Genomic DNA, 27,652 nt, shown 5'->3' with positions numbered 1-27,652 from the left:
ACACGTCAAAACTCACCTATGCCGGGCAGCAGCACCACGGGAGAGTCGAGAGCGGAAACTCAAGTTTACTGTGCGGAAGGAGGCAACGGTAAACCGTTTCTGTATTTTTACGAAGAAAACTCTGAGGATCCGCTACCAGAACGATTGCAGATGGAGGTGGGGCATTCTAGGAGAGACATTTCAATGGCAGCGCTATGGGTCAGACACGACTTGACAGCATAAGACAACAACAACAAGTGCTCTTCACATAGTGAGTGCTCAATAAATACAATCAATTGATTAAAATAAATTGTGGATATGTACATAAGTGCTGCGGGGCCAAGGGTGGGGTGAATTGAGGGGTAAAGATCTAAGTGCATAGGGGACGAAGAAGGGAGGGTGAATAGGGGAAATAAGGGCTTAGTTTGGGATGGCCTCTTGGAGGAGGTACGGTTTTCAGAAGGGTTTTGACTGAAGGGAGAGTGATGGTTTGTTGAATGTGAAAGGGGAAGGAATTTGAAAAGTGTTGTGGTCAGGGACAACTAGTAAACCCCAGTGTGATGAGAATGGAAAGAACTTGGGGTCAGACCTCCCAGTCATACCTCTGTGGAAGTAATTTGACAGCAGTTCAACTGAGATCCAGGAGCAATAATTTCTGCCCTTACCACGAAGAATTAAGTGAATACCTGTAGATTCCTATTAATAGATAAAACTCAAAATTAATGCAGAGTAAAGACGTTGAAAATAAGCGTGCCGTAGTGTGTGTAAATTTATCTGTTGAAAAATGTCCCGTAATTTTCATTTCTTAACATGCCAGTTGAAATTCTTACTCCACCGGCGTGGCTCAGTGGAAAGAGCACGGGCTTTGGAGTCAGAGGTCATGGGTTCAAATCCCAGCTCTACCACCTGTCAGCTGTGTGACTTTGGGCAAGTCACTTAACTTCTCTGGGCCTCAGTTACCTCATCTGCAAAATGGGGATTAAGACTGTGAGCCCCCTGTGGGACAACCTGATGGCCCTGTAACCTCCCCAGCGCTTAGAACAGTGCTTTGCACATAGTAAGTGCTTAATAAATGCCATTATTATAGCAATTACATTTTGAGAAAATCCCATTGACAGAGCAACAGAAACATGCTCACAGTCCTTATTATTTAAGAAAATCATGAAAAAATTAGCATCTAAGGAGTAATGCAGAAAAACATAGTCCTTAATTGCATTACCAACTGATAAGACTTGATTATATAATCATAAATGAGCACAATAGTAATGTTGTCAAATACACCAATTCATGCCCAGTGAGATTTAAAGAAGCTAAATAGTGAAAAACAGTTTCCATTTACAGTTACAGGTAATTTTCAGGAACTAATCGTTTCTTAAGTCTGAGGACTGCCTGTATGGGTAATTTATTTTGAAAGAGGAAAAAATGAGTTAAGCATTTTAAGTAGAAAAACAGCATCATCATCATCAATTGTATTTATTGAGCGCTTACTGTGTGCAGAGCACTGTACTAAGCGCTTGGGAAGTACACGTTGGCAACATATAGAGACAGTCCCTACCCAACAGTGGGCTCACAGTCTAAAAGGCATGGCCTAGGGGATAGAGCCCGGGCCTAGGAGTCTGAAGGACCCGAGTTCTAATCCCGACTCTGCCACTTGTCTGCTCTGTACTCTTGGGCAAGTCACTTAACTTCTCTGGGCCTCAGTTACCGCATCTGTAAAATGGGGGTTTTGTGAGGCCATTGTGGGACGGGGTTTCTGTCATCTGTAAAGTGGGGATTGACTGTGAGCCCCACGGGGGACAACCTGATCCCCTTGTAACCTCACCAGCGCTTAGAACGGTGCTTTGCACATAGTAAGTGCTTAATAAATGCCATTGTTGTTATTATTCAGCGCTTAGAGCAGTGCTCTGCACATAGTACGTGCTTAACAAATGCCATTATTATTATCATTATCTTGGAGACCCATGTGCAAAAGTGTGTGGGGGGGTGTGAGGGGGAGAGGACACCCACATTGTGCAATCTAGAGACTCAGCAACTCAGTCCTGAGTGTTTTGTTGCCACCAAACCTAGCCCTAGCCCTGCCCCGCAATATTCAGAATTATGTGCTATCAGAGCCATGCCCTAAGAAATAGGATGCACTGCGTCTCTATGCTATTAGGAGGAGGAGGGGCTGATGGTGGAGAAGGGCCGGGAGGCAGGAGGGAATTCTTCTTCAGCCACTCTCCCCTGGGCAAATTCACAGACGACAACCTGTGTGGACTTTCCCACGCAGGGTCAACAACAACACGATAAAATAGAAAAAATATTTCGCCGGTATAGGATACCGTTTCGCATGTCTCAAATACTTTCACACTTACAGGACGTCCTCATTCACCATTTTATCGTCCCAACAGCCCATGAGGTAGAAGAGAAAGGTATTAGTATCCTCCTTTTATTGATGGGAAAACAGAAGCAAATAAATACAAGGAAAGGTTAACGAGGAAAGGATAACGTGCATGAATGAAAGAAAAACTGAACAGAGGTTTTAATGCATTCCAAAAATTTCTAGGCTAATCCTCATGAAAGTAAAAAGTGGGTTTTTTTCATTTAATTTTCCTTATAGCTAAATTGATTCCTGAGATGAACTGTGCGTAACAGATGGAATCACGTGTCCCATTGCAATTTTAATTTATATCCAGTAGTACTAACGCTGAAGGAAAGAGGGAATATTCATTTTAGAAACTACTGACCACCTTCAACCCTATAAATACTGAAAGCTGCCAGGCTAAGCTCAAGATTTCACGATAATTTACAAATCTATAAATTATGGTGGTAACACCAATCTCCTGAATGACATCCATCGGGCCCAGACAGGTTGTTTTATCCACGGAGCCACTGCTGGTGAGAGAAACCAGGGTTGAAAGTTACTGAATGGCAGAGGGGCACCGTGGGGCTGTGGCGGGGGGTGAGGTGTTGGGTGTGTAGTGTGGGATTGTGGAGCTGTAGGGTGTGGGGTGCGAGGTGTGGGGCAAGGTGAGGCGTTATTGACACCCTTATCCAGTGCTTGAGCCCGGGAAGCGGGCCTTTCCTCGCTCATTCCTGGTGTCCCTTTTGCGTCACAAGGGAGAGAAAGTTGTTTCACTGACCACAAGCCATGGTAGGTGCAGCTCATCCTCTTCCTTGCTCCTTTCACTCACGCTTCCTCCCTCTCTCCTATCTACCTGGCTTTGCCACTTCCCTCCCTGCCCTTCTCACGCCCATATCCAGCTTGGAATAACAGGGCCAACCCGGTGTCCGGACCTCCCTGTCTCCCTCCCCAGCTCTCCCGGACTGTGCACTAGTGCATTGGTGTCCCCACTGGGAAAGTGGGCTTCTGGTGGTGATGGAGGCGGGAAGGGAGAGTGGGAAGGGCGAGGCATTTGGCCCGGACCCTTGCCACAGGGAAAGAAAACGTAAAAGTGCCCGTTCTGTCTCACAGGTACAGCCGCACCTGCATTTACTCTTCTCTTGGTACAACGGGCCACTGGTCCTGGCTAACTTTCACCACCGCAGGCAACCGTGATCAAAATCCCAGCAGTTTTCATATTGCAGCCCCGTTTAGACGTTATACACACACACGCACCCGTGTGAACGCATAGCACTGGGAAGATTACCCACCATTTCCCATTTATTAAGCTCGGGGTTGTACTTCTCGATGCTCTGCAGATACGTTCCTTTCGAGTAGGAATATCCTCCGGTTACATATATGCAGCCATTCATGACCACCGCACCGCATTCCATCCTCCTTTCTAACATGGGAGCGATCTCTCGCCACACATTTTGCTCAGGGTCATAGTATTCTGTGATTGTGGTTTGTCCACCAACAAGGTACAGCTGATTGTCCAACGGGATGGAACACAGCCCGTATTCTTTAAAAAAGGAAACAAATCATTTCATTAGAGTGCAAACGGGATGAGGAGTCAAACAACTAACAACGTTTTTAATTATCACAGAATTACACTTGAAATCTGAGAGGGGGAATCACGGCTGTAACACGTCTCTTGGACGTGCAGTTCTTGATGGAGGCCGGGGCGTGGATTTAATGACATCTTTTGATGGCAGCCGTTGATGACTTGATGACAGCCGTTAGGAGTCTGAGTTCTTAGAACTCCAGCATAGAAGCAGCGTGGCTCAGTGGAAAGCGCACGGGCTTGGGAGTCAGAGGTCATGGGTTCGAGAAGCGGCATGGCTCAGTGGGAAGAGCATGGGCTTTGGGGTCATGGGTTCAAATCCCCGCTCCGCCAATTGTAAGCTGTGTGACTTTGGGCAAGTCACTTAACTTCTCTGGGCCTCAGTTACCTCATCTGTAAAACGGGGATGAAGACTGTGAGCCCCCCTGTGGGACAACGTGGGACAACGTGATCACCTTGTAATCTCTCCAGCGCTTAGAACAGAGCTCTGCACATAGTAAGCGCTTAATAAATGCCATTATTATTATTATTATTATTATTATTATTATTATTATTATTATTATTCATGGGTTCAAATCCCAGCTCTGCCAGTTGTCAGCTGTGTGTGACTTTGGGCAAGTCACTTAACTTCTCTGTGCCTCAGTTACCTCATCTGTAAAATGAGGATTAAGACTGTGAGCCCCACGTGGGACAACCTGATCACTTTGTATCCTCCCCAGCGCTTAGAACAGTGCTTTGCACATAGTAAGCACTTAACAGATGCCATCATTATTGATTGTCAGCTGTGTGACTTGGGGCAAGTCACTTAACTTCTCTGTGCCTCAGTTCCCTCATCTGTAAAATGGGGATGAAGACTGTGAGCCCCCCGGAGGACAACCTGATCACCTCGTAACCTCCCCAACGCTTAGAACAGTGCTTTGCACATAGTAAGCGCTTAATAAATGCCATCATTATTATAAAACAAAAGGTGCCAGTAAATCCACCCCATGTTCTTTTGTAAAGCAATAATACTTATGCATTTATAGGTATATCTAGATATACATTCATATATTTAAAAACAAGAGACCGTCTCCCTTTCAAGTAGGAGAATGAAAGAGAAACAAAGCATTGTTTTCATTAATCTATGTGAATATTTTAAAATGGGATTTTTCACAGAAAATTAAAGTAATTCAAAAGGTTTGTGGGGATCTTTTTGCTATTTACCTTTATGTCTTACAAAGATGAAGGGAAATATATCAGTGTCTTAATACCCAATTACATTTTTGAATTAACTAGCAAAAAAAAAAACAGACAGGGACACAAATTTCCTTTTAAAAAGTAATCCCCAGGCAAAGTGAAAGGAAAATCATAATGAAATAAGTAGATGCAAGGATAAGATGTGATTAAGATTTTTTTAAAAATCAGCTTGCCTCCCCTATAACTAAAAACTGGATGAATTGCAAGAACTTCCTTCCACATCCTTTTCTTCTCTTTAGGGTAATGATCTTACCACTTTCACAGATGTTTAAATATTCATGCTTTTGTAAAATGCCTTTCCTTTTAAGTACTTTATGAATTTTAAATAATCAATCTTCACAATTCTATTTCTCTCAAACCGCTATTAGTTATCACATTATTCTAGTCAAGATCATTGTGCACCTTTGATGCTTTTCCCCAACAGATATCAATTGACTGAGGGATCAATCAATCAATAATTGGTATTTATTGAGTGCTCACTGTGTGCAGAGTGCTGTACACTAAGCACCTGGGAAAATTCAGTAGAATTGATCGACATATCCCCGCTCTCAAGGAACTTACGATCTAATGGATCAACTAACAGGAACTTGACGTCAGGAGTTCTCGTTCCCCAGCCCAGAAGATACAACTGGTTTCCAGCAATCTCCTGGGAGAGGATCTTCCTAAACAGTTAAAGGAGTAATGCGCTCTGGCTATTTTTCTGAATTGAAAGGTGTATTTAGTGGTTTGGTACGGTAGAGAGCCATGCCAGCCTTCACTCCTCTCTGATGCAAGCCCCACTTCTATGCAGACTGTTTCCTTAAAAGTAAAACTTTTTTTGACATCATATTCTTGACCCAAAGCTAAGAGTTGAATCTCCGGTTTTACATATGAGAAAACTGAGGCACAGAAAAGTTAAGTGACTTCCCTAAATTTACATAGTAGACAAGCGGGCGAACTGAGATTAGAACCCAGGCCCTCCGACCCCCGGGCCCATGCTTTTTCCACGAGGCCATGTTGCTAACGGTGCTAAGTTAACACGACAGAATTAGCCACATGGGCCTGTAATGGAGGCTCTGGTGAGGAAAGTATCAAGAGTAAAATACAGAGATGCTGTCAGGAGGATGTGCTTATGTCACTGCTTCTAAGAAGGAAGCAGAAATGCCTGAAAAATGCCTCTCAGGCCTAACAAGACAAGACCATCATGCAAATCCTTTATAGTCTCACTTGATCCACGTGGCATGTCCCAGGAAGATATGCATGGGAAAATAGTTTTGCCCCTTAAAAACAATACCGCTGCAAATATCACTTAAGGTTAGGTTAAGCAAAGTGTCTTAAGGCAAAACCGAGAGGGAAAAGCCTATGCTAATAAAACATATCGAATAGCAAAAATATAGAAGATTTCAATTTACCCTTAACCATATTAACATAAAGTATATTTGTACTTTTGTCAAAGGTCAGACGTTTTGTTTTTCCAATGACCCAAAAAACAGCATAAAGATATGTGGAACTTGTGTATGAGTTTTTTTTCTCTGATTTTACTTGCATCAATATGTGTTGGAAAGCCTACTGTAAATTTATACATCTAAACCTCTAACTACCTGAGCAGTCAGGTGCGGTGAAAGCCTATACTAGTTAAGGTAATTTCTCCTATTTACCTGGATGTGGGCTAGAAGTGACGAGACTCCATTCGTCGACGTCGGAGTTGTAGGTCTGGACTTTGTCATAGGTACAGCTTCCCCTGTAACCACAGTGGCCTCCGATGACATAAATAACTTCGTTCAAGACACAGGCAGTCGCATTTCCCACACCTGTTTGTTAAATAAAATCACATCTTAAAATTAATCATAAATCAGTGCATTACGATTTAGTCAATGATACAGAAACCCTTAAAAATGTCAACATTTTCAGGAATACAAATCAAGCTTTTGACAAGATCTGTAAACCTGAGCTTCACAGAAGCAAGGTGCTATTTCAACTGCAGGAATGATCTGAACTAAATTTCGAAGCCTTCTGTGGTTTAGATTGTGCCCACTAATTCTGTTGTACTCTCCTGAGCACAAAGTGCTCAATAAATAGCATTGATTGACTGTCTGATTTAGATAGTTCTAGTTTCATATCTGTACTTCAGTGCTTCTGTTTGCATTACTGAACCTTCAGATGACAGAAATGGTTTGGCGATGAATATTCTTCAGCATGTACCTTCGGGCAATAAAGAAATACATAAATGACAAGGCTTTTTACCTTAACAATAATAATAATAATAATGGCATTTATTAAGTGCTTACTATGTGCCAAGCACTGTTCTCAGTGCTGGGAGGGATACAAGGTAATCAGATTGTCCCAGGTGGGGCTCACAGTCTTTAATCCCCATTTTACAGATGAGGTAACTGAGGCCCACAGAAGTTAAGTGACTTGCCCAAAGTCACACAGCCGACAAGTGGCGAAGTTGGGATTAGAACCCACCACCTCTGACTCCCAAGCCCGGGCTCCTTCCACAAAGCCATGCTGCTTCTCTAAAAAATAAAGGGAAATAGATAGAGACACTGAGAATCCATTAGGATTTTCCAAAGTCCATCTTTAGTCAAACGTTGTCAGCCTTGAGGGAAAAACCTTCTGACAAAGAGAAGGAGACTCTAGGAAAGGCATTACACTGCTTACACACTGTCATCTTCTCGAGGGACAAGGTCTGTGTCTAATTCCCACTTGTGCACTCTTGCTCAGCACTCAGTAATAATAATAATAATAATGTTGGTATTTGTTAAGCGCTTACTATATTCCAAGCACTGTTCTAAGCTAAGTACAGTGCTCTGCACCTAGTAAGTGCTTATCAAATACTATTACTACTACAAGCTCAATTGCTGAAGAGAAGGGATAGGATTAGGATTCAAATTAGGGAAAGGCAGAGGGCTAGGGTAAAGGAGAGAGCTCGGTTAAGGCAATGTACGCAATGTACACAACGTATAAGCAGTGTAATGCCTTTCCAGATCGTTTACCTCTAGACATTTGCTTTTCAATGATTTGTTAAATGGCTTTCAACCTCCTTGTTAATGCGCATTCTGGAATAAAATTAGACCTACGGTCAAGACTTTGATGAAGGGACAGGCAGGCCCATGGATCCTCCTCAAGCCGTGACAGCCAAGGGCATATTTCTAAGTCCTACCTCCTTTCATCCCCTCCCATCCAATCTGTGCCCTTTTTTCTAAGGGTCCTCACTGAGGTGGGGATACAGGATCTGGGATTCCCGATTTCCATGTGGCAGCTTGGATTACCCCTGGCCCTCCAGGGGCTTCAATAGCTAGCTAGCCTGGCAACATCTCCAGGGGAATCCAGTCCTGGCTGGAGTGATGCAGCCTTGAAGGAGCGTATAGAAAGATTTCAAGAATTCTGGGGTGATCTTGTCAAACTGCTCCAGCTCCTCTTTCCGTCCAGCTGCGGGTGGCCAGGCTTATACTACCGTCACTCACCATCACAGTGTGGGGTGAGGGGGCTGGGGAGAGGGCTTGTTCCAGGGAGTGGTCGGCCAGCGCTTCCTCTTCTTTCTGTAGGCATCAGCCTGGGTAATGGGGAAGACACAGGAGAAGAGTTCTGGGCATTCCCCTTTTCTCTCCACCTTGGTAGTATAGGCTCCTAGGCATGTAGGGGTTAATCCAACATGGTTTGAGCCAATTCAGCCTGATTGGAAAATACTTGCCTTGCTAAACTTGGCTTTACCCATGACCTCAAGTACTTTGCCACTTTCTAAACTGCATGTTCCGATTGTACCGAATTTGACGAGTTAGACAATACACAACTTGAAATTAGGCTATGCGATTGTGCAAGTCTTTGCTCAGGGCATTTTAGCTCTGCGTTAGGTGTGCATTCCCATTCTGTTTCCCAAATAGCAATCCATGGTACCAAATTCCGTATTAGGATATTTGCAAGCAGCAGCATCCTGCATTGTGCCGGCAAGAGTGGAAAAGTTGGCACTTATGTATGTATCCATAATTTATTTATTTATTCTAGAGTCTGTCTCCCCTTCTGGGCTGTATGCTCAATGTGGGTAGGGAACGTGTCTACCAACTCTGTTGTACTGTACTTTCCCAAGCGCTTAATACAGTGCTCTGCACACACGAATGCTTGACTGATTGATTCTGCAAAGACATTCATGGGACTCATAAAAAATACACTTCCATTTACCTTTAATCATGTCAGCGATAGGAGCCCATTTCTTTTTTAAGGGATCATAGACCTCAGCTTCTTTTGCTGGAGCTCCTTTTCTGTAACCTCCCAGAGCATAGACACAGCCACTCAAGGTAACTGCACAGTGATAGTACCGTGCATTAAGCATTGGAGAGCCTTCCGTCCATTCATCAGTCTCACAGTTATAGATCCACACGGTATCAAGAGCTTCTATATTATCTGTTCTATAACCTCCAGTCACATAAACATTGGGTCCCAAACTTGTAACCCCATAGCTTTCTCTTGCATAATCTGGCATCTCTGCTCCCTGAATCCAAACGTTGGTTAAAGGGTCCCAAATGTGAACCTCGGATAAAGGATGCCAGTAATAGCCCCCGATCACATACATCGTAGCCGTAGATCTTCTGGAAATCTCCTTACGCTTAGGTCTCAGTGCACTGTAAATTAGGAATCGTAGCTTATTTTCAGTAAGCACGCATCTGCTTTGAAGACTTGAAGCAGTTTTCAAGTAGATTTCATCAACATCTATTTGAATGAGGTTTAGTAGATCATGAAGACATTCAATTCGTTTTTCAATATCGTGTGCTGTCCATTTAACAACTGGTTCTATGATGGCTTCTTCTGTCCAAACATTTAGATTTTCTCTGGTGAGGACAAATACCAATTTCTCTCTGCTGATTTCAAGAAATTCCTCTTGCTGCCAAACTTCCTTGAATCTTGATAACAGAATCCTTTTAGATTCTTTCTCTAGTTCTGCACACGTGTGCAATTCCGCAAAAGAGTGCATTCCTATGCAATTGTCGAGGTCAAGATGCCTTACCAGGAACTCTTCACATGCCCTCTTTACCGAGACAAACTGTAGCAGATCCGCCGCTTCAAGGAGGCTCTGAACATTTCTTTCAGTTATTTTGATTTGTGAGGAATAGGCATAATTTATAAGCCCTTCCAAGATAGCATGACTGATCCCGGAGAGCTTTATTTTGTTTTTAAATTTTTCCTTCATGTCAGCTGTGAACATCGCCTTAAAATAATTGCTGCAGGCAGCTAAAACGGCTTTATGGCAGTGGAACGTCACACCTGAAGGACACTGAAGAGCAATATCGGTAAATAAGCCATCGCGGTAAAACGTTCGGAATGCATCCAGGAAATCCACAGGATGGGACGGATCCTCGAAAATATAGGTATAATCTTCTTGCCCTTTAAGAGCCATTGCTGGAATAAATGTTCAACGATACATTCATTTTTCAACTCGGCAAGCTAAGGCAAATATTAAAAATTATTTTATTGCTCTTAATAGTGTTAATCGCCTAGGCTGCGGTTCAGAAACTGCATGAAAACCCCTAAGAGCCATAACTTTTATATATTTTTTGACCCTGTAGAAGTAGCTTTATAATGGAATATGGGCCTTTCCCTGTTTGACCAACTGGAATCCAGCTAGGTCTCCCCCACTAGACGGTGAGCTTGTTGTGGGCAGGGAATGTGTTTGATGTTATAGTGTACTCTCCCAAGCGCTTAGTACAGTGATTTGCACACAGTAAGTGCTCAATAAATATGATTATTATTATTAATAATAATAGATTGGCTACTTTAAGCAACGATTTAAAACTGTCAGGAAGCTGTAGGGTATTAGAGACGTGTTTCAGGATGCTTCACAAAAATCTTTGGAATTGCATCTTGGAGGGACAGTCTCACTAGCGAGTCAATTCCTGCCCATCCAGTGGAGGAAGGCTCCCCGCACCCTTGAAAGGACCCCTCTGAATAATTCGTTGGTGTGGCTCAGTGGAAAGAGCCCGGGCTTTGGAGTCACAGGTCGTGGGTTCAAATCCCTGCTCCGCCACTTGTCAGCTGTGTGACTTTGGCAAGTCACTTCACTTCTTTGGGCCTCAGCGGCCTCATCTGGAAAAGGGGGATGAAGACTGTGAGCCCCATGTGGGACAACCTCATCTCCTTGTAACCTCCCCAGCGCTTAGAACAGTGCTTTGCACATAGTAAGCGCTTAATAAATGCCATTATTATTATTTATTTATTGCCATCTATGGGGCTGTTCTGTTTTCATTCAGATCCAGAGATGTCTGGGTCATCGTCCTACACCCGCTCCTCATTTCCCCTGGGCAGCAATCTGGAAATTCAGGTTACAGCTGGACATTAGGGACGCAGCCTGGCGTAGTGGATGGAGCCCGGGCCCCGGGGGTCACAAGGTCCTGGGTTCTAACCCCGCCTCCGCCACTTGTCTGCTGGGTGGCCTTGGGCAAGTCACTTCGCTTCTGTGGGCCTCAGTGACCTCGTCTGCGAAATGGGGGTTAAGACCGCGAGCCCTCCGTGGGACAGGGACTATGTCCAATCAATCAATCATATTTATTGAGTGCTTACTATGTGCAGAGCACTGTACTAAGCGCTTGGGAAGTACAAATTGGCAACATATAGAGACAGTCCCTACCCAACAGTGGTCCAACCCAATTGGCTTGTATCCACCCCAGCGTTTAGTACGGTGCCTGGCCCATTGTAAGCACTTAACACCATCCCTGTTAATCGGGCAGGCTGGAGGGATTGGGGAAGCAGCGTGGCTCAGTGGAAAGAGCCCGGACTTTGGAGTCAGACGTCATGGGTTCAAATCCCCGCTCCGCCCGTTGTCAGCTGTGTGACTTTGGGCAAGTCACAGTGCTTTGCACATAGTAAGCGCTTAATAAATGCCATTAAAAAAAAAAGTCACCACTTCTCTGGGCCTCAGTTACCTCATCTGGAAAATGGGGATGAAGACTGTGAGCCCCATGTGGGACAACCTCATCTCCTTGTAGCCCCCCCAGCGCTTAGAACAGTGCTTTGCACATAGTAAGCGCTTAATATATGCCATTATTATTATTATTATTGGGGAGGGAAGGCCGCCTTTCTACCTGTTTTGTTGTCCGTCTCCCCCCCTTCCAGCCTGTGGGCCCGCTGTGGGGCAGGGACCGTCCCTGGTGCCGAATTGTGGTTTCCAAGCGCTTAGTCCGGTGCTCCGCACACAATCAATGCGACTGAATGAATGAAAGGCTCTTGAAGGATCCAGCCGCCTGCAGTTCGATGAGTGGGCAGCCCCCTTGCCCCCGGACGGGCCTTTGTCCCGTCTCAAGCCCCCGGGCCCATTGTCCGCGGACACAATCAATCAATCGATCGTATTTATTGAGCGCTTACCGTGTGCGGAGCACTGGATTAAGCGCTTGGGAAGTCCAAGTTGGCCACATAGAGAGACGGTCCCTACCCAACAGTGGGCTCACAGTCTAAAAGACGGTAAGGGGGGGGGGACCCCCGGACGGACAGGTGCACACCGAGGGGGGGGGTCCCGCGTCTACACTTACCGCTCGGGGGGGCGGAGAGGGGCGGCTCCGATCCCGGACCATTTTAGGAAGGACCGGCGCGGGAGTCCAACAAGCAACCGCTCCTATTTTGGTGGCTCAGCTGCCACAGGCCCACGGGGCGGGGAGGGGGAGGGAGGGACCCGGAACCCTGCATCAGGCGGGCTGCTGCTGCTAATAATAATAATAAGAAATTATTCATTCATTCAATCGTATTTACTGAGCGCTTACTGTGTGCGGGGCACTGTACTCAGCGCTTAATAATAACAATGGTAGTGGTTGAGCGCTTACTATGTTCCACGAGGCTGCTGCTAATAATAATAATAATGGTATTTGTTGAGCACTTATGTTCCACGAGGCTGCTGCTAATAATATTAACAATAAAATAATGGTATTTGTTGAACGCTTACTGTGTGCAGAGCACTGTACTCAGCGCTTAATAATAACAATGGTATTGGTTGAGCGCTTCCTATGTTTCACGAGGCTGCTGCTGCTAATGATAATAATAAAAATAATGGTATTTGTTGAACGCTTACTGTGTGCAGAGCACTGTACTCAGCGCTTAATAATAGCAATGGTTTTGGTTGAGCGCTATGTTCCACGAGGCTGCTGCTAATAATAATAAAAATAATGGTATTTGTTGAACGCTTACTGTGTGCGGAGCACTGTACTCAGCGCTTAATAATAACAATGGTATTGGTTGAGCGCTTCCTATGTTCCACGAGGCTGCTGCTGCTAATGATAATAATAAAAATAATGGTATTTGTTGAACGCTTACTGTGTGCGGAGCACTGTACTCAGCGGTTAATAATAACAATGGTATTGGTTGAGCGCTTACTATGTTCCACGAGGCTGCTGCTAATAATAATAAAAGCAATGGTATTTGTTGAACGCTTACTGTGTGCGGAGCACTGTACTCAGCGCTTAATAAAAACAATGGTATTTGTTGAGCGCTTACTATGTTCCACGAGGCTGCTGCTAATAATAATAAAAATAATGGTATTTGTTGAACGCTTACTGTGTGCGGAGCACTGTACTCAGCGCTTAATAATAACAATGGTATTGGTTGAGCGTTTACTATGTTCCACGAGGCTGCTGCTAATAATAATAATAATAAAAATAATGGTATTTGTTGAACGCTTACTGTGTGCAGAGCACTGTACTCAGCGCTTAATAATAACAATGGTATTTGTTGAGCGCTGACGATGTTCCCCGAGGCTGCTGCTAATCATAATAACAATAAAAATAATGGTATTGAACACTTACTGGGTGCGGAGCACTGTACTCAGCGCTTAATAATAACAATGGCGTTGGTTGAGCGCTTACTATGTTCCACGAGGCTGCTGCTAATAATAATAATAAAAATAATGGTATTTGTTGAACCTTACTGTGTGCGGAGCACTGTACTCAGCTCTTAATAATAACAATGGTATTGGTTGAGCGCTATGTTCCACGAGGCTGCGGCTAATAATAATAACAATAAAAATAATGGTATTTCTTGAACACTTACTGTGTGCGGAGCACTGTACTCACCGCTTAATAATAATGGTATTGAGCACTTACTATGTTCCACGAGGCTGCTGCTAATAATAAAAACAATAAAAGTAATGGTATTTGTTGAACGCTTACTGTGTGCAGAGCGCTGTACTCAGCGCTTGATAATAACAATGGTATTTGTTCCTATGTTCCACGAGGCTGCTGCTAATAAAAATAACAATAAAAATGATGGTATTTGTTGAACACTTACTGTGTGCGGAGCACTGTACTCAGCGCTTAATAATAACAATGGAATTGGTTGAACGCTTACTTATGTTCCACGAGGCTGCTGCTAATCATAATAACAATAAAAATAATGGTATTTGTTGAATGCTTACTGTGTGCGGAGCACTGTACTCAGTGCTTAATAATAACAATGGTATTGGTTGAGCGCTTACTATGTTCCACGAGGCTGCTGCTGCTAATAATAATAATAATAATAAAAATAATGGTATTTGTTGAGCGCCTACTATATTCCACGCGGCTGATAATAATAATAATGATATTTGTTGAGCGCCTACTATATTCCATGCGGCTGATGATAATAATAATAACGGTATTTGTTGAGCGCTTACTATGTTCTACCCGGCTGATGATGAGGATAATAATAATGGTATTTGTTGAGCAATAACTATGTTCCACGAGGTTGCTGCTGCTAATAATAATAATAAAAATAGTATTTGTTGAATGCTTACTATATTCCACGCGGCTGATGATGCTAATAATAATAATAATGGTATATGTTGAGCACTTACTATGTTCTACCTGACTAATTATGAGGACAATAATAATAATAATAATAATGATATTTGTGAGCGCTATGATCTATGCGGCTGATGATGATGATAGTAATAATAATGGTATTTGTTGAGCGCTTACTATATTCCACGCGGCTGATGATAATAAGAGTAATAATGGTATTTGTTGAGCGTTCACTGTGCTCTACCCGGCTGATGATGAGGATAATAATAATAATGGTAATTCTTGAGTGCTTACTATGTTCTACGTGGCTGATAATAATAATAATAATAATGGTATTTGTTGAGCACTTACTATGTTCCACGCGGCTGCTGCTGCTGCTGATAATAATAATAATGGTATTTGTTGAGCGCTTACTATGTTCTACGAGGCTGATGATGATAATAATAATAATAATGGTATTTGTTGAGCGCTTACTATGTTCCACACGCTGTATTAATTCCTTCATTCCATCGTATTTATTGAGCGCTTACTGCGTGCAGAACACCGGACTAAGCGCTTGGAAAGTACAATTCATTCCATCGTATTTATTGAGCGCTTACTCTGGGCGGAGCACTGTACCAAGCGCTTGAATTCGGCAAGAGATAGAGACAATCCCTCCCCAGCAACGGGCTCACGGTCTAGAAGGGGGAGCGCTGTACTAAACAATAGTGGGGGATACAGGCACATGGAGTTGGACCCAATCCCCGTCCCACGAGGGGCTCACAGCCTCAATCCCCATTTTGCAGATGGAGGGAAACAATCAATCAATCAATCGTATTGATTGAGCGCTTACTGTGTACAGAGCACTGTACTAAGCGCTTGGGAAGTACAAGTTGGCAACATCTAGAGACAGTCCCTACCCAACAGTGGGCTCACTGTCTAAAAGGGGGAGACAGAGAACAAAACCAAATATACCAACAAAATAAAATAAATACTGAGGCCCAGGGAAGTGAAGTGGCTGGGCCAAGGTCACACGGCAGTGGGGATTAGAACCCATGACCTCCTGATAGGCCTGGGCTCTATCCACCAGGCCATGGGCTGATATGGGCCCCCCCCAACAAAAAAAAAAAAACGGGCCGTGGTCCCCCCCAGGTGCTAACCCCCTCCTCTCAAATGAGCCCCAGACAAAAACCCCACAGGGGCTGCGGAAAGCCCGGGATGGGAAGGACTTCGCCCCCTTCCCCGACGGAGGGAGGGAGGCTGGGGGGCGAGCACCAGCACCCTGCGGGTTAACTGGTAGCCCCCCAGGACAGACCTGGGGCGGCCAGGCCGGATCCCCCCGCCCCACCCGAGAGCCGGTCCTACCGAGATGCCTGGGGACCGACTTCAGGAGGCATCCACGGGATGCTTTTAATAATAATAATGTTGCCATTTGTTAGGCGCTCATTATGTGCCAAGCCCTCTTCTAAGCGCTGGGGGGATACAAGGTAATAAAGGTTGTCCCACATGGGCTCACAGTCTTCACCCCCATTTTACAGATGAGGGAACTGCGGCACAGAGAAGTGACTTCCCCAAAGTCACACAGCGGACAAGTGGAGGAGCCGGGATCAGAACCCATGACCTCTGACTCCCAAGGCCGGGCTCTTTCCACTGAGCCACGATGCTTCTCCAGTTTTGCGGGAATTCCCGTTTTTGTGGGAATTCTTCGAGCGGCTGGACAACAGAGGCCCGAGCTCCTGGCTTGGGCAGCCTGCTGGGCTCCGCGGGTGCCCAACCTGGCGCTTAGAACAGGCCTATCAGAAGGTCACTTAGAACAGTGCTTGGCACATTGCAAGCGCTTAGCAAATACCATCATCATCATCATCAATCGTATTTATTGAGCGCTTACTATGTGCAGAGCACTGTACTAAGCGCTTGGGAAGTACAAATTGGCAACATACAGAGACAGTCCCTACCCAGCAGTGGGCTCACAGTCCAAAAGAATAATAATAATGGCATTTGTTAAGAGCTTACAATGTGCAAAGCACTGTTCTAAGCGCTGGGGGGGATACAAGGTGAGCAGGTTGTACCACGTGGGGCTCACAGTCATAATCCCCATTTTACAGATGGGGTAACTGAGGCTCAGAGAAGTTAAGTGACTTGCCCAAGGTCACACAGCAGACATGTGGTGGAGCAGGGATTTGAACCCATGACCTGTGACTCCTAAGCCTGTGCTCTTTCCACTGAGCCACGCTGCTTCTCCATCCAGGAGGCCTTCCCAGACTGAGCCCCTTTCTTCCTCTCCCCCTTCCCCCCATCCTACCTCCTTCCCCACAGCACCTGTATATATATATATATATGTTTGTACATATTTATTACTCTATTTATTTTACTTGTACATATCTATTCTATTTATTTTATTTTGTTAGTATGTTTGGTTTTGTTCTCTGTCTCCCCCTTTTAGACTGTGAGCCCACTGTTGGGTAGGGACTGTCTCTAGATGTTGCCAATTTGTACTTCCCAAGCGCTTAGTACAGTGCTCTGCACATAGTAAGCGCTCAATAAATACGATTGATGATGATGATGATCATCATCATCATCATCATGACCATCATGATCATCAGATTGTCCGGGGAGACGGCCCAGCCACTCACTCACACCGCGAGGCTCGGAAGACCTTCCTCAGCTCCGGCAATCGTGGAAATCGGCAGCTCTGACGGCTTCACTCGGAATATTCAGTCATCGAAATTCCAGTCCTTTCAATAAACCTATTACGACGACGCAGGGGCTGCTGCAAATTTCACCGGCAGTACTAGATCGCCGGCCGTCCTTCCTCCTCATCAAAAATTATAGAGTTGATGGACTATCTGCACGGCAGTATGCTACAGAGATCCTCGGAGCTACCAAGCTATGGGTACTGATGCACTTTCTCCACGCTCCAAGCACACACCCCATCCTGCTCCTAAGAATCAGGGAGGGGCAATCTTTTAAGCCAGCATCTATTTTTTTTCTGCCCTTGCCCTGCACGCATGGGAGAATTGGTTGTGGTAGCTTTGTGTCAGAGTATAAAGGAGCCAAGTAGCCCATGAATGAAAAACAGGCATCCCTGTGTACCGGTTCCATGTGTTGTTTCCCTTGCATTTCAGTTTCCCCACATTATGGAAGCTCTCTGAGGGCACAGACCACATTTCCTCCTTCTACTGTATGTTTCCAAGTGTCAAGCATGGTGCTGTAGATACAGCAGATCACTCAATTAAACGATCATATTTATTGAACAATTACTATGTGCAAAGCACTGTCCTGAACGCTTGGAAGACTACAGTACAACAGTCGGCCTGTGACACCTTCCCTGCCCATAAGGAGCTTGAATGCTAAATCAATCGAATTTATTTTGCGCTTACCGTGTACAGAGTACCACAGTAAGCACTGGTGAGAGTACAACGCAACAATATAAGGGGCACATTCCCTGACCACAACGAGTTTATAGTCTAGAGGGGGAGAGAGACGTTAATATATATAAATTACGGATCTATACATAAGTGCTGTGGGGCTGGGGGGTGGTGAGAAAAGGGAGCAAGTCAGGGTGACGCAGAAGGCAGTGGGAAAAGAGGAAATGAGGGCTTAGTCAGGGAAGGCCTCTTGGAGGAGGTGTGCCTTCAATAAAGCTTTGAAGGTGGGGAGAGTAATTGTCGGCTATGAAGGCAGGCCACGGGTGAGATAGATGAGATGAGCCTTGTGGCCAGGGCCCATGGACAATGGGCCCAGGGGCTTGACCAGACAGAAGACCTCAGGGGTGGGGAGCAGGGGCTGGCGGACAGTGGCGCCTTCCAACTCATCTAACTGTTGGGGTCTGGGCCATTTTATATAAATCCTTAAAGATAAGGGCAGGTTTTGCCCTCCTCCCCCAACCCCAATTATAAATCCCATGTCCAACTGAGAGGGCTTCATTTCAGAATTGCATTATAGCATGTTTCCTGATTTCCTCAAAAATCACTTAGAAGTCATTAGCTCTCTCAAAAGACAGACTTTCCATGCTGAACCAGGGACCAAAGGGTAGTACTTGGATAACTGTAAAAATATGACCTTTAACCAACTATGTGATTTTGGCTAGAAATGTAATTCTCTAAAGCCCCGTTTACACCGATCATCCATTCCCACGCTTGCAGCCACTCAAGTTCATAAATATTTTTGTTGGTTGCTTAAATGCATGATGAGAAACATTTATTCCCAGAAGCTACAACAGAAACCAGTTTATTCTTCTGAAGCATTATTTATTTATTACTAATACTTTTCAACATCTTTGATTCTCTCTGCATCCATGGCCTAAAGGATAGAGCATGAGCCTGGGAGCCAGAAGGACCTAAGTTCTAATCCTGGCTCCACCACTTGTCTGCTGTGTGACCTTGGGTAAGTCACTTTCTGTGCCTCAGTTACCTCATCTGTAAAATGGAGATTAAGCGTTGGAGCCCCATATGGGGCAGGGATTGTGTCCATCCTGATTACCCTGTACCTACCCCAGTGCTTAGAACAGTGCTGGACACAAAGTAAGCACTTAACAAATACCATCATCAATTATATCAAAGTATGAGGTTCAACTTTTAGGTTACATCGGTTTAACTTTAGGTCATACGGCACTTGTCTGCTGGGTGACCTTGGGCAAGTCTTCAACCAGAAAACGGGATTAAGACTGTGAGTCCTTCTTGGTATCCAACTTGATTATCTTGTATCCACCCCTGTACTTAGAACAGTGCCTGGCACATAGGAAGCATTTAACAAATATCATTTAAAAAAACACACATGATCCGAAATGGAACTCTCCACCCAATTCCAACTGATTTCACATGAGTTTAAGTCCTCTCTCCGGGCTTTTCTAAAGAACTAGTAGGTGTTGAGACACCTTGATTCCTATGAATCCCTCAAGGGTTTAAAATAAAGGAGTTCAACTTTCCCAGTACTGTACTAAATATTTTGTCATTCGACTGAGGACAGCTCTTTGAGCCTATTTTCCATGGATCAGCGAAGCTCAAGACCAGAACTTGGTTTATCTTTTATTCAAATATGACCTGAGGATAGGGAATCTTTTTGCCTGTTCAGACCACAAAATTTCACCACCTGCTTAAACTTGAGTTCCTTCTTTTAGGAGTAGAAAAAGCTCAAAAACTTCAATAAAGACAAACAAATAAAAACAAAAATGTGGATTATTTTCCTTTAACAATGCTTCTGTAAACCAAGGAACCTTCCACGAGTGTCTGTGTTACAAGATGTAAATGTTATTATTTTGTTACCATGTAAGCCATCATCACACAGGCTCCATTTTTGTAATAAAAACAAACAAGTAGGATGGATTTAGCATCTGGTTCTGAATGTCAGCCCATGCTTCCCTACAGATTCACTGGGAAATTCTATGGAAGAATATCAATTCACATCCCAAAATAAAATCACTAGCAGGGACACAGTTATGGAGTATATTTAGCAGAGGGGTCAGAGTCAACTTGGGTAAGTATAACTCTCCAATGATTATTTCCAATTTACTTTGAATACATATCTTCCTTTGACTATTCAAATACATTCATTAAGTACATAAATCACACCAGAGAATTAATTGTTTTTCAACTCCATTTAACTTTGGACAAACTGAATTTTCAACATTTTTTCCATATTTTAGCCATGTCCAGTTTGGTACTGACTGAACTCAGAAATCAGAAAATGCTTTGCATATATAGGAACCTGCATGTCCTTCATAATAGATGACGATGCCACCGACAATGAATTTTACCTCCGGGCTTATGTATGGCTAAAGAGGCCAAAATGAGATGACTGTGCATACAGTCATTGGCTTTTATTGTACTGTCCTATTATCTCTTTTGTCTCATGATCTTCTTTATGTTTTTACTCAAAAAGAGATACCAAGCTCTTGATTGCAACGAGATGTGCTGGACTGTCTACCCTAGTTGTCATTCAACTTCGATAAGCGATGTTACCCTGTTTCATAATGAACTTTACTGTATCCTTGAAAGGATGCAACGCTGTCTTAGAAAATGCTTTTCTGAACTCACGAAACACTTACACTATCATCATCAATAGTATTTATTGAGCCCTTCCTGGGCGCTGACCACTGAACTACGTGCTTGAGAGAGTACAGTATAAGAAAGTTGGTAGACACATTCCCCGCTTACAATGAGCTTACAGGCTAACGTCTGTCCTCCTGGCTTCCAGGTGTCCCATTTCAGCTTACCAAACCAGGTGCTTGAGTATCCAACTGCCATGTGAGCCCCACGTGGGACAACCTCATGACCTTGCATCCCCCCAGCGCTTAGAACAGTGCTTTGCACATAGTAAGCGCTTAATAAATGCCATTATTATTATTATTATTATTATTATTATTATCCATTCTCCTCATATGCCCCACCCAGAGAAGTTGTAGATCATAGCTTTAATGTTAGTATGATTAGTTCTCGGATTTGACAATTAATTCTTGAGAACTGTGTTGTAAGTCAGTCAATTTTCTCACAGGAACGTTGTGGATGGAGATACTAAAATTAATCATAATTACATATTGTCAACTACAGATGAGTAATATGGTTACTTTAATGTATCAACACCGACCTCGTTCCCTGGTGTGGCACTGAGGTGGAGCTGGTGACGTAAACAGAGCTTCAGGTGTCCTAACCACTTACCTGTCAGCAGAGTGAATTTTCTTCCCCCCTTTGCCCAGGTCCCTGGCCCTTTCAAGTTATTCTCATCCAGTCCAAACCCAACCCCTGCCTCCTCCATCTCCCCATTTTCCCTCTATTCAGTTTCTGTTCTTTTGACTTTTACTCAGTAGCTATTTCTCCCGCTGCTACCATGCCAACTCCTCTGCAGTCTGTAGTCCCTTCTCAAAAGGAGTTGCAAAATTGGGGCTGGGGCCAGATTGCGGTTGGCTAAGGAAGGGCAGGCAGTGGAATTAAGCGAGGGAGGTCAAAAGTTGTAGTCTCCTCCTTCTTCCCCTTCTCCCAGGCTCCCTGGTCTTCCTGCCCAGTTTTGCAGCCTTTGGACAAGGGCCAAGGAAGGGACTGTGAGTAATAACAGGATCAGTGGTAGCAGCTGTCAAGAATGAAAAGCACAGAAACTGAAGAAGGGGTGCCTGTTGGGGACAGGGGAGTATGTTTGGGGTGCAGGAGGAGGTTCAGGAAATCCTCAGGAGAGCAACTGGAGAGGGTTGGTGGCAGGGCAGCAGCGGAATTACTTGATCTGCGATTACAAACCTAGTATTGTAAATTTGAAACCGGTGTGCTGTAAAGCTGAAAAGAGCATATAAATTTAAAAATGTTGGCCATGCTATTGGTCATTATTTGAAAAGTTGTAAGTCGAGGACTGCCTCTACACAAACTCTGTTTCAGCGCTTCATTATCTGGTGATCAGGTTTCGCCACTTAATGCTGAATGCAGCCCATAAGTGATATAAATGGAATTATTTAAGGATCTCGGTGTGGCATTTGTTTCCGACCCACCCTTCACCATGGTGAGGGCATAAACCAGCTAGAGGCAGGCGAATGCCCCTCGGGACTATGCAGTGATGAAGGTTTCTGACCAAAGGGCCACCCGGAATCAACTTGTACCTACCCCTGTGCTTAGAACAGTGCTTGGTACATAGTAAGTGCTTAACAAATACCATAATTAGTGTATTACAATTATAAAGTACCACTATTATTGTTATTATTATTATTTTTATTAGGAGACAGGCCCCTGCTAGGTAATGATCCTATGGTTCAGTGGTGGCAGTCTGGTGCAGTCCCTTTGATCTTAAATTAATCCGGCCCTTAAAACTCTTCCATGTACTTCAGAGTGTGCTTGCTATTCTCCTGCCTACCTATTCATCCACTGAACTCTGTGCCTGGTAGGAACAGGCTGGCAAAGATGAGAATGGCAAATGGCACGGGAAAAACCACTATCACTATACTCCACTCCTTCGTGTAGCCTTGACAGACGACTCCTTCCACCTGGATACCCAGCATACGTGGCATGATCAGGACAAAAATAAAATCAACATCTTCACTTCGCAAGTTCTATAGATGGTAACTAGCCCTAGACTGAATGATCTCTTCAAGGCTTGATGTGTCCCAAAAGGACTTAATTTGTTAGGGCCCCTAAATCACTTTCTCTACCACAAAGACAAATAAAATGAGCATTTATTTACTTTGAACATTTACAAAATGATGGATTATAGAGTACAGTCTGTTTTCACGTGGAATTACCCAGGCTACACCTTTTCTTGGGGATAAAATGGGTCTTTGTCAATCATTTGGAGAAATATAAATCAGAACAGTGATTATATAGTAGATCATTTTAGTCTTAAAAATACAATTGGGACTCAAAAAATTTACAATACTGTTTGGCAGGTTCTTTCTGAAATGAGTACAACATATATATTCACTTACATATTTTCATTTTGGGATTAATACTACTTCACTTTCCTAATCTGACTGGTGAAGACCCCCACCTGATGAACTTCAGATAACGATGATGCCCACACCCATCATCGGGGAGCAATCGATCTGACTTTTTCTCTAGGGTCTTAATGTTCCCTTGACTGCTTGCTCTTTGAGCTTAGAATAAAAATTAGATATTTCTTCAAACTCACTTTACTTAAATTATGGCTTTTTAAAAAGTCCTCTATTGATATTTTGCAAATGACTACTAAAAAACCTCCTCTGGAGATTTTAGATTCCGTTGCAGGAAACTGTATTGCCAACCGGGGTAGGAAGCACAGGGAATAAGTATTATTCTCTGACTAGCCGATAGCTGGGTTACTTTTTGAAAGACAAGGAAATAAAGGAAAAACAATTCAAAATCCCATTGACTTAACCAATAGGGAAAAGGTGGGCGCTGGTGAACATCTGTAGAGCTGCCGCAGCATGTATAACCTTTGGAATATTCTGCCACATACCCCTTCAAATACCTTTTAAAAAGAGGGTACTTTTCTAATTTGAATCTCAGCCACCTCCACCGGTTGCACGAGCTACTCATCTATTAATAATTTCAAGTGAGAAAGAATTTCAGTACCTGATGTCCAAACTAGAACAGAAGATTCCACAAGAGCCAAATCTCGAGTCTTTTCAGAAATCAGCTTCTGTAAAGTAAATCCTTTCCGAGGCATAGCCACATCATTCTTCTTGAGGAAGGTTACCGGGCACAGATCATTCCCACCATCACCTACATAAATAATTTGGGCATATTTTACTTTCTGCTCTAACTGTTTACCTATAAATTCTATGAGGACTTTTCCTTTGCAAAGGTTCTTGGGGCATTTTGTACAATGATGTGTATGAAAATGCTGCACAGTGAGATAACCACTGGCATTGAAGGCGGCCGGGTTAGTGAACACTGCATCGAACACATCTTGAAAATTGGCAGCTTTTAAAATCCAATCTATGAAAATGGCATTTGAATCGGAAATTATTATGCAATCAAATATATCTTTGTTCTTGCCAATAAAGCTTAAGAGTTCTTCCATTCCTGCCGTGAAAGGGATTGTAGTCATAGTATTTTTCATTTCATCTTCTCTTATTCCTTCATCTCCCAAATATCTAAAGACTCTGCCCATATACTCTGTCCAATTTCCTTTTTGATAAGATTTTCTTAATCCATTAGGAAGCGTTTTCTCTGGTGCACATTTCACAATCCAGGTGTCACTATTATCATCTATGATTGTATAGTCAAAGTCAAAAACCAGCAGGTATTTCATTGTTGCAGAATATGATCTGGCTTTCTCTGAAAAAGATGAAATATTATTTCCCTAAACACATTCCATTTTTATGATTAAGTTTGTATCCCAGACTCAATTTATCATCTCAAATCTTTAAAATGAAAGTCTAAAATCAACGTCTATCCACAGTAAATCGCTTATGATTGCAAACAATAAAAGCCACTTGAGTCTCCTCCAACTGCTAATTAAAATCCATATCTGACTAACGTTTTGGAAGGTAGTAGGGGTATCCACAAAGAGTATCCATTGAGAGACATCAGGTTCCTATGGCTAGGATTAAATTAATCCTCAAGGGAAGGGAAGGCAGTGGAGCAAACAGAAACTTTGAGATTGGGGCAACGTTAGGTGAAGAACACAGGGCTAATCACAGGATATCATCTTAGAGAAGGGGAAAGGGGATTTTAAATTACATGTTTGATATAATCTTAGAACAGTGCTTGGCACATAGTAGGCGCTTAACAGATACCATAATTATTATATAATTTCAAAGTGATTCAAGTCAGAGACAAGATGAATACTGCAACTGGAGGTCCCATGATGGATAAAGAAAATCAGAGGTTGGGGCCATTTACGGAGCTACGCTCTGCATGAACCTGTGGTGGGGCAAGTGGAAAGAATGGGGAAGGACTGACTCCAGCCTCCAACTACTAGGCTTCTCTGGCCAAAGTAGGGCAAGTAACTCCTGGAAAGTGCGAGATTCATGGATCCCTCCGGGAGGACTGTGCACATGCACTGCGCATGGATGGGTCTCACCCTCCCTCGGACTGAGACCAGGGTCCCACCTTCACCAAGGAAACCTCAGATGAGAAGAGGCCATACGTTAGCCTGCGCAGGGCTTCCCCCATAGTACACGAAGGAACGTCTAATTCATTGTCCTTTAAAATGAGAGATTCATATCTTCAAAAAGAACTTGGGGTAACTTCATCTATTACAACCTCAGCAATATTTATTAATTGCACTCTGATTCAATATTTTCAACTGTGTCTCTGTGTTCCTGGTGAACACTGATTGCTTGGCAACGAAACTCTAACTAAATTAATACTGCCTGACTTTTAAACAGAATGAGAAACTAAAATTAGTTTTAACAGTTTCTAAATCCCAGCACTAGTAAGATGCTGAGTAACATCATATACAGAATTAAAACAAGACGTTTGATCCCGAGGACAGTTAATTTGTTTTAGAGATCAAAAAAGTTTCACAACAATTTTGCAGAGGGGATAAAAGACGTAGGGGTTCCAGTTCAGATGTGCCAAGCATTCATGCACTATTGTAACTTGGACGTGGATTAGTGGATACAGCCTGAGAGTCCGAATGATCTGGGTTCTAATCCTAGCTCTGCCACATGTCTGCTGTGTGACTCTGGGCAAGTCACTTAACTTCTCTGGGCTTCAGTTACCTCATCTGTAAGATGGAGATGAAGAGTGCGAGCCCCATGTGGCACAGGGACTGTGTCTAACCTGATTAACTTGCATCTACCCCAGTGCTTAGAACAGTGCTTGGCACAAAGCACTTAACAAGAACCAAAATTATTTATTATTATTTATGTGTTAACTCCGGCACTTTGGCTGGGCAGTGACTATGGTCTGAAGCTTACCAACATTTTGGTTAAGTTTCGCTCTAGCCAAGGCGATAGCATAATTAGCAATGTTCATAAATTTCATTATGAAGTCTCCTGAATTTAAGAGCGAGAGAACAGATGGAGATTAGCAGTGAAATTGCAAAACAACTGGCTCTAAAACAAAGGAAAGGAAGGCAAGGCAACAAACAGTAGAGAGAAAGCAAAAGGTAGTTAAAACTTAAGAACAGGGCAGATAAAATTGATAGAGAAGGTAAATGTACTGAGGAACGAAACACTTTATATATCACAGTGAGGAAAAAATGCTGCAGTAAGAGATATAATTCTTGTATGTAAATACAATAGAGAGAAAGGGGAATAAAATTTTTAGAGGTTGGCAGGTACGCTGCAATAGAAATACAACTCAAATAAATACAGAAAAAGAATGTTTCACTGGGCAGGACGGCAGCACTTACCTGAAAATATCAATTAGTTCCAAAGCAGATTTGATTAATAAGTTTCCCTTACATGACCTGCCTAACAAACTATCTAAATAGGGAAGGGGAAAAAAACAACAGCTAAAAACCCCAATAAAAACACTGAAAGAAGTTACTTAAATGTTCTTGATTTATTTCAGCTACCAAGGTCATCAAAACTTTTCAGTCTCTCAACTAGAAAAAGTTCCATACACCCAGCTGAGTAGCACTGCACCAACAGCCCAGTAAATCCTTTTCAATGATTCAATTCCTGGTCCCGGAATTGTGATCCCCAAACCTCTTTACCCTGAATTTTCCCCTCATCTAACGTCTTGGGAATTTTTCAAGTACCTAATCCTGGAATCATTAATGAACACAAAGACAAGAAATAAGGAAACAGAGAGAAACACCTTACCTAAGGTGTTCTCCAAGGGAACTGAGTTTTCTTCAACATAAAGTCACAATTAAACGGCCAAAATAAACCTCTGTGTCGTCACCAGTCGACGTTCCTCAAAGCACTGTTGAGAACATCTATTCTTCTCTGTTGAAATTTTCTTTTCTATTTTAATTTGGTACTTTGTAAACGGTCATTTTGCTTATAATCCTGAAACAAACAAAAAAAAAAAGGTCACTAGATCAGAATGTCTAATTTCACAAGGGGGGCTATCAAACCATCAGACCAGAAGAGGGAGAACAAAATATTTTTTTACATTACTTCAGCTAAAATTGTGAAGGGTTTTTAATCCTGCTACATAAAATGCATTGACATTTTCTGTAAGCCTTTAATATTTATTCAGGCCAGGACATGGACATGTCACTTAGTCCCTCTCCTTTAGTACATTTTTCTGTTAGAGACAGATGGTTAGTCTTGCCATTCTGCCACCGTTGGGGGAAACTGAGGCCCCAGGTCTCACGGGCGGGGCAGCAGGGCAAGCCAGCAGGCACTGCTTTGAGCCAGGCAACAAAAAACAGCAACAACAAAAAATAATTTTGGTCTTGGTTAAGTGCTTACTATGTGCCAAGCACTGATCAAAGCACTGGGGT

The 27,652-nt window shown here is 43.3% G+C and overlaps 1 protein-coding gene across 4 annotated transcripts; it reads right to left on the bottom strand.

Moving 5' to 3' along the window:
- Nucleotides 1-2,383: 2,383 nt before the first annotated feature.
- LOC119932459 (kelch-like protein 23) lies at nucleotides 2,384-27,205 on the bottom strand. 4 transcript variants are annotated; one of them, XM_038751667.1, is made up of 5 exons: nucleotides 27,024-27,205; nucleotides 23,875-24,024; nucleotides 9,300-10,514; nucleotides 6,779-6,931; nucleotides 2,384-3,863 (listed from the first exon to the last, which is right to left on the bottom strand). In XM_038751667.1, the coding sequence occupies exons 2-5, from the start codon at nucleotides 23,966-23,968 to the stop codon at nucleotides 3,553-3,555; spliced, it is 1,773 nt and encodes a 590-aa protein (XP_038607595.1). In that variant the 5' UTR covers nucleotides 23,969-24,024; nucleotides 27,024-27,205; the 3' UTR covers nucleotides 2,384-3,552. The 4 variants fall into 4 exon arrangements, 3 of the variants coding, with proteins under 3 accessions (XP_038607595.1, XP_038607594.1, XP_038607596.1); XM_038751666.1 differs by having other exon boundaries at nucleotides 23,875-24,582; nucleotides 27,024-27,198; XR_005452313.1 differs by lacking the exon at nucleotides 2,384-3,863 and adding an exon at nucleotides 8,588-8,676 and having other exon boundaries at nucleotides 6,896-6,931; nucleotides 23,875-24,582; nucleotides 27,024-27,198.
- Nucleotides 27,206-27,652: the final 447 nt, after the last annotated feature.

Source organism: Tachyglossus aculeatus, chromosome 9 (assembly GCF_015852505.1).
Source record: "Tachyglossus aculeatus isolate mTacAcu1 chromosome 9, mTacAcu1.pri, whole genome shotgun sequence".
Taxonomy (NCBI): domain Eukaryota; kingdom Metazoa; phylum Chordata; class Mammalia; order Monotremata; family Tachyglossidae; genus Tachyglossus; species Tachyglossus aculeatus.
This window is presented reverse-complemented; position numbering and strand designations above follow the sequence as displayed.

Bases quoted from the DNA above. Each gene is read 5' to 3' on its own strand.
- LOC119932459 (XM_038751666.1), bottom strand. From the start codon at position 24,556: ATGAAATACCTGCTGGTTTTTGACTTTGACTATACAATCATAGATGAT. The intron at 10,515-23,874 runs GTACTGAAATTC...CATTTATTCCAG, and splicing joins TGTTCTAGTTTGGACATCAG to CAATGGCTCTTAAAGGGCAA. The intron at 6,932-9,299 runs GTAAATGGAAGT...TTTAACAAACAG, and splicing joins TATCGCTGACATGATTAAAG to GTGTGGGAAATGCGACTGCC.